The sequence below is a fragment of the Oreochromis niloticus genome, linkage group LG11 (assembly GCF_001858045.2).
Source record: "Oreochromis niloticus isolate F11D_XX linkage group LG11, O_niloticus_UMD_NMBU, whole genome shotgun sequence".
In the NCBI taxonomy this organism is placed as follows: Eukaryota; Metazoa; Chordata; class Actinopteri; order Cichliformes; family Cichlidae; genus Oreochromis; species Oreochromis niloticus.
In genome coordinates this window covers 30,286,207-30,293,550 of record NC_031976.2, presented here as the reverse complement: position 1 = coordinate 30,293,550, position 7,344 = coordinate 30,286,207, and the positions used below count along the sequence as shown (strand labels likewise).

The window sequence follows — 7,344 nt, the reverse complement described above, 5'->3', positions numbered from 1 at the left end:
TATTTGGAAATTGTAAAAAAGATGCTGGAGCAAAATTGTTGATAAATAATGTTGAAGTAGAGCAAGTTTCTCATACAAAATTTCTGGGTGTGATAATAGACAACAAAATCTGCTGGAAACCTCACATAAAGCATATACAAGCTAAACTGTCAAGAAGCATCTCTGTACTGAGTAAAGCTAAACATTTTTTGCCTTCCAAATCACTGCGGGTACTTTACTGTTCACTTATACTGCCATATTTGGAATACTGTGAAATACTGAATACTGAAATCTGGGGAAATACATACAAAACTTCACTTCCACCATTATGTAAAATTCAGAAAAAAGCAATCAGGATGATTACTAAAGCAGGATTTAGAGGCCACACTAACATTATGTTCTTGAAATTAAACATTTTGAAGTTTATGAATCTTATAAAATATAAAACTGCAAAAATTATGTACAAAGCCAGATACACTATGTTACCAGGAAATGTACAGAGGATGTTTTTTGACAGAGAAGGGGACTGTCATGGAACGGACATATTGTTGTTGTTTAAGAAGTGTTACTACCACCTAGTGGTATTGTTGTTGTTTAAGAAGTGTTACTACCACCTAGTGGTAACTAAGCAGAATGTCCTTTTGTAGAGGAAGTGGTCTACAGGAAGTAGTGTGCTCTTTAGCTGCTGAAGTGACAGCATTTGTAATCTGATGGCAATCTCTGCAATCCTGGTGTTAAAGTCCACAATATCGGCTTCATCCGTAAGTTCCTATACATTTAATGTGTATTAGTAAGTTTTGACACTGTTTTGAGTTAAATCTTATGGAGGTAGGTAGATGCATATATTTTTTAGCAGATGCTTCATCTGTGGTCATGTATCCTTCATTAGAGCAATGTTATTCTCCCAATGTAATGGAACATGTCTTCATTGTGTATTTTGTATTCCTTTTCTTTGTACAGTTTTACAAAAAAGAGAGAGAGAGAATTTATTTTCATCATTAAATCCTGCCAAACACAACAAGCGGCCTGTTTCTTGGAGGATGAAGTGCTGGGAATAAAAGAATGTTAAGCTAGCTGTCTAGCTGAAATTACGTTGCCTGCAGCAAACTTTAGTGAGGACAGCATAGTAAAAGGATGACCACTCAACGTGGAAGTTAAGAAGAGTGAAGGATTGTCAGTCTGCATCACACTGCAATGGAGGCCACAAGCGCCTCAGCACAAGCTTTAAAGGAAGATAGAGCTGAAGGCCCACGAGATGAAGTTGAATCGGGGTCTATTTATTCACGCCACAGCTCAAAAAGGTCACGCTCTTCACGCTCATCAACGAGCTCCAGAGTAAGCTATGAAGCAGCCAGGGCGCGAGCCAAAGCAGAGGCGGCGAAAACCAGACTAGCATTCACGGAAAAGGAAGGCGAACTGAGAGTCGAAAAGGCCAGACTAGAAGCCAAGATAGATTATATTAGTCTACAGAAAGAAGCTGAGGCTGCCCAAGCTGAAGCTGAGGTGTTGGAGGCAGCTGCAGGAGACGTGAATGAATCCAACAACAAAGAATTTGACTTCCTGCCTTTGCCAGAGAGTGCATTGAAAAGGACTGATCACTATGTTACACAGCACACACAAGATCAATTCCCACAAGAACCCAAAGTAGAGAATGATTCGACTTTACCGCCAACATCCACTCCATTTCTAAGCTACAATCAGAATGCACAGCCCCAGCTCATCGACAACGGAGCCAGCTTCCCTCAAAATAATGCTCAGCCATTCCATATGAACTTTCCACAGCAAGAAGATGAGCGCTACCAGCACAGGGTACTGTCCGACAATCGACCACATCTAAACAGCTCCCACAATATTGACTCATCTACAGATCTTGCCAAGTTCCTTGCCAAATCCCAGCTGGTTTCTTCAGGCCTAACAAAGTTTGATGACTTACCCGAACACTATGAAGCCTGGAGAGAAACGTTCATCAACACAATCGAAAGTCTGAGTCTATCAGCAAGTGAAGAAATGGATCTGCTTATCAAATGGCTGGGTAAAGAATCTGGTGAGCATGCAATCAGAATACGGTCCGTGAATATCAGACAGCCTAATGTGGGACTTAGAATGATCTGGGAAAGACTAAACAAAAAGTATGGTGCTCCAGAGGTGATAGAAAGAGCTCTCTTTTGCAAACTTGAGAGTTTTCCCAAGATCCACAACAGAGAGAGTCAAAAACTGCAAGAACTGGCTGATTTGCTTACTGAACTTGACGTTGCTAAACGAGAGGGTTACCTACCAGGTCTAGCCTATCTTGATACATCAAGAGGTGTGCAGCCAATTGTGGAAAAGCTCCCTTTATATCTCCAAGACAGGTGGCTGTCACACGGGTGCAAATACAAAAGAGATCATCATGTTGCCTTTCCTCCTTTCTCCTACTTCAAAGAATTCATCTGCAGAGAAGCTGAAGAGAGAAATGATCCCAGTTTTAACTATCCAGATCTTTTCACAAATTCTTACAGGAAAGAAAGGTCAAATCAAGTGAGACCTGTCTCCGTGCACAAGACAAACATATCTATGGCTTCAGAGCCCAAAATAGGAAATCCCGAGAAGCTATGCCCCATGCACCACAAGCCTCATTCTCTTCAAAAATGCAGAGGTTTTCGAAAACTGCTCTTGGAAGAGAGGAAAAGGTTCTTAAAAGAAAACAACATATGTTTTCGCTGCTGCGCCTCTACGACTCATCAAGCCAAATCTTGTGAGGCCACCGTAAAATGCGGGGAATGTGACAGCGATAAACACATTTCCGCTCTGCACCCTGGACCAGCTTCACGCTCAGATGCAGTTCCTACTTCCTCGACAGAGAATGGCGGGGAGAGGTCGGACACAGAGGCACAGAGTGTCACATCCAGATGTACCCAGGTATGTGGGGATGGGTTTCAAGGGAAATCCTGCTCAAAGATCTGTCTGGTGAATGTGTATCCAAATGGCCACCAAGAGCTATGGCAGAAGATGTATGTCATTTTAGATGACCAAAGTAATGTTTCACTGGCCAGATCTGAGTTTTTTGACATGTTTGGTCTCACGGGAGCAACCATGCCATACACACTGAAAACCTGTGCAGGCATCATAGAAGCATCTGGGAGAAGAGCCCACAGTTTTATGATAGAATCGTTGGATGGGAAAGTTACCATGCCCTTGCCTGCACTTATAGAGTGTAATGATATCCCAAACAACAGGTCAGAGATACCCACACCCGAAGCTGCATGTCACCACCATCATCTTAAAAGAGTGGCAGATAAGATTCCACCGCTTGACCCAGATGCAGACATTCTTCTTCTATTGGGAAGAGACATTATCAGAGCGCATAAGGTTCGAGACCAGTATAATGGTCCACTAAACGCGCCATATGCACAACGCTTAGACCTCGGGTGGGTCATTGTTGGAGAGGTGTGCATAGGAGGTGCACACAACACGACTACAGTGAGTGCTATGAAAACCTGCATCCTGGAAAATGGCAGACCAAGTCACTTTGCCACGTGTGAGAATAAGATAAAGGTGAAAGAATATCCTAATGGCAAAGATGAGAAAAAGAGAACCCCACCCAATAGAGACATCCAAAATGCGTCGACAGTGACTAATCTTGGAGAAACGGTCTTCAATGCCACAGAAAATGACAACCAGCTAGCACACTCCATTGAGGATTCAGTCTTCCTACAGATCATGGAAGAGGAATTCTTCCAGGATGAGACAAAAAGCTGGGTTGCCCCTCTTCCTTTTCGGCACCCACGCAAACGTCTACCAAATAACAGATGTTACGCTCATCACCGTCTGATGTCACTGCGGAAGACTTTAGATAAGAAGCCTGAAATGAAAATGCATTTCACAGACTTCATGCAAAATATGTTAGACAAGGGACATGCTGAACTTGCACCACCACTACAGGAGGGGGCAGAATGTTGGTATTTGCCCACGTTTGGTGTTTACCATCCCAAAAAACCAAACAAGATTCGAGTGGTATTTGATTCCAGTGCTCAGTATGATGGAATCTCGCTAAATGAGGTGCTGCTGTCTGGACCAGATCTTAACAACAGTCTCGTCGGTGTCCTCCTCAGATTCAGAAAAGAGCCCGTGGCCATAACTGCAGATATTCAGCAGATGTTTTACTGTTTCGTTGTTCGTGAGGACTGCAGGGATTTCCTTAGGTTCCTGTGGTACCAGGATAACGATCTGAGTAAGGATGTGGTGGATTATCGCATGCGTGTTCATGTTTTCGGAAACAGTCCATCACCTGCAGTGGCAATCTTTGGCCTGAGGAAAGCAGCAGAGCACCAAGAAGTTGAATATGGCAGTGATGCGAGGCACTTCGTAGAAAGAGACTTCTATGTAGATGACGGCCTCCGGTCTTTTGCTACAACAGCAGAGGCCATTGATGTTCTGCGTCGAACACAGCAGATGTTGGCAGCATCTAACATCACTCTGCACAAAATAGCTTCAAATCGAGCAGAAGTATTGAACGCATTTCCTGCAGATCAGAGAGCAGACAATGTAAAAGACCTTAACCTCTTTGTGGATGACTTACCAGTCCAACGCAGTCTTGGAGTCAGCTGGAACATAATGACGGACACCTTTGGATTCAATATTCCTGAGAATCAAAAGCCATTTACACGCCGTGGTGTCCTGTCAACAGTAAACAGTCTGTTTGATCCTTTGGGGTTCATAGCTCCTGTTGCAGTGACAGGGAGACTGATTCTAAGAGAGCTAACAACTGAGAATGCAGACTGGGACGCAGAACTCCCTGAGGCTAAAAAAGAAAGTTGGAGAAGATGGAGTGAATCATTGTCAGCACTAAAAAACCTGGATGTTCCACGAGCATATGCCTCTTTCTCTGTTTCCAAAGCACAGCACGCCGAATTATTGATCTTCTGTGATGCCTCTGTCAAAGCAATATCTGCAGTTGCTTATCTTAAGACAACGAATGAACAAGGTCTCCAAGAGGTGGGCTTTGTATTCGGGAAATCCAAGCTCGCTCCCAACCCAGGCCTCACAATCCCAAGACTGGAATTGTGTGCTGCTGTCATGGCCGTTGAGATAGCCGATCTAGTAATGAGGGAGCTTGATCTAGATCTCAAGACAGTGAAATTCTACACTGACAGCAGAGTTGTATTGGGATACATACACAACGAGACTAGGAGGTTCTATGTGTATGTGAACAATAGAGTGCAGCGCATCCGGCAGTCAACTCAACCTGAGCAGTGGAACTACATTCCTTCAGAACTAAATCCGGCTGATCATGGGTCACGTTCTGTTCCAGCCGCCGAGCTTGCCGACACAACGTGGCTAACAGGACCAGCATTCCTAATGAAACAGCCAAAGGTAGCTGCCAGTGGCGATAATGGATCAACATTTGACCTTGTGAACCCAGATGCTGATGCTGAGGTACGTCCTGAGGTAACTTCGCTCGCCACACAAGTTAGTAGAGACAAGCTTGGCTCAAAACGCTTCCAGCGTTTTTCTAGCTGGACCACACTCAGTAAGACTGTGGCACATCTGTGTCATATTGCTCAGTGTTTCTCTCACTCCTCAAAGAATCAAAGGTGTGTTGGATGGCATATGTGCAAAAGTGGCCTGTCAGTCATTGACATTGTCAGAGCAGAACAGATCATCATAAAATGTGTGCAAGAAGAAATGTATTCAGAAGAACTGAAGTGCATCAAAATGAAACATGACCTTCCGAAAACCAGCACTCTGTACAAACTTCGACCCATTCTCGACAGCGAAGGTATGTTAAGAATAGGTGGACGCATTGGCCGAGGACAACTTGAAACTGGTGAAGTCCATCCGCTAATAATACCAAGCCGCAGCCATGTAGCAAGCTTGCTTGTTTGTCATCATCATCAGGCTGTAAAGCACCAGGGCAGGCATTTCACTGAAGGTGCAATTCGCAACAGTGGTCTGTGGATTGTTGGAGGGAAACGTCTCATCAGCAGCATTATTCACAAATGTGTTACATGCAGGAAACTAAGAGGAAGAACCGAGCAGCAACAAATGTCAGACCTACCCACAGAGCGCCTTCAGGCTGACCCTCCATTTTCCTACGTTGGCCTTGATGTTTTTGGACCATGGGAAGTGGTGACGCGCCGTACCAGAGGTGGTCAAGCTCAGGACAAAAGGTGGGCTGTCCTTTTCACATGTATGTCCACTCGAGCCATACATATTGAGGTTATTGAAACAATGACGTCCTCAAGCTTTATAAATGCGCTCCGAAGATTTTTCTCCATCAGGGGTCATGCCAAACAGCTTCGCTCGGACTGTGGGACCAATTTCACTGGAGCGTTCAAAGAGCTGAAGATGGATCCTGGCAATAAGAGCGTAGAGGATTACCTTCTTAAACAAAAATGCACTTGGGTTTTCAACCCACCTCACTCCTCTCATATGGGCGGCGCGTGGGAGCGCATGATTGGAGTGGCAAGACGGATTTTAGATTCTATGCGTCTTCAGGTTGGACATGTAAAGCTCACTCATGAGGTCTTAACCACTTTCATGGCTGAAGTGAGTGCCATTGTCAATGCAAGGCCATTAATACCAGTTTCTACTGATCCTGAGGCGCCTTTCATTCTAACACCTTCCATATTGCTGACCCAGAAGGGTGGCGTTCCCTCTCCTACTGTAAGTGAGTTTTCAAAAGGGGATCTGCTCAAGAATCAGTGGAAAAGAGTTCAGGCCTTGGCAGATACCTTCTGGGCTAGGTGGCGCCGTGAATATTTGAGCACATTACAGAGTCGGCACAAATGGCAATCTCAGAAACCTAATCTCAAAGAAGGAGATATTGTTCTGCTCAAGGACGATCAAACCAAGAGGAATCAGTGGCCTATGGGAATTATTGTCAAGGTTGTTCCCAGCAGAGATGGACTTGTTAGGAAAGTCGAAGTTAAGGTGATACGGAACCAGACAGCAAAGGTCTTCTCTAGACCAGTTTCTCAAGTAATCCTGTTGTTTTCACCACAGGACAATGACTCATCAGCAAGCTAGGGGATTGAGACTGTGGCATATCTTCAATATGCCAGGCGGGGAGTGTCATGGAACGGACATATTGTTGTTGTTTAAGAAGTGTTACTACCACCTAGTGGTATTGTTGTTGTTTAAGAAGTGTTACTACCACCTAGTGGTAACTAAGCAGAATGTCCTTTTGTAGAGGAAGTGGTCTACAGGAAGTAGTGTGCTCTTTAGCTGCTGAAGTGACAGCATTTGTAATCTGATGGCAATCTCTGCAATCCTGGTGTTAAAGTCCACAATATCGGCTTCATCCGTAAGTTCCTATACATTTAATGTGTATTAGTAAGTTTTGACACTGTTTTGAGTTAAATCTTATGGAGGTAGGTAGATGCA

General features: G+C 44.2%; 1 protein-coding gene across 1 annotated transcript; it reads left to right on the top strand.

The window, feature by feature from the left end:
* The first annotated feature begins 614 nt into the window (after positions 1-614).
* On the top strand, positions 615-6,987 carry LOC112848107 (uncharacterized). Its single transcript, XM_025911136.1, has 2 exons — positions 615-740; positions 940-6,987. The coding sequence occupies exon 2, from the start codon at positions 1,174-1,176 to the stop codon at positions 6,985-6,987; it is 5,814 nt and encodes a 1,937-aa protein (XP_025766921.1). The 5' UTR covers positions 615-740; positions 940-1,173.
* The last annotated feature ends 357 nt before the right edge of the window (positions 6,988-7,344 follow it).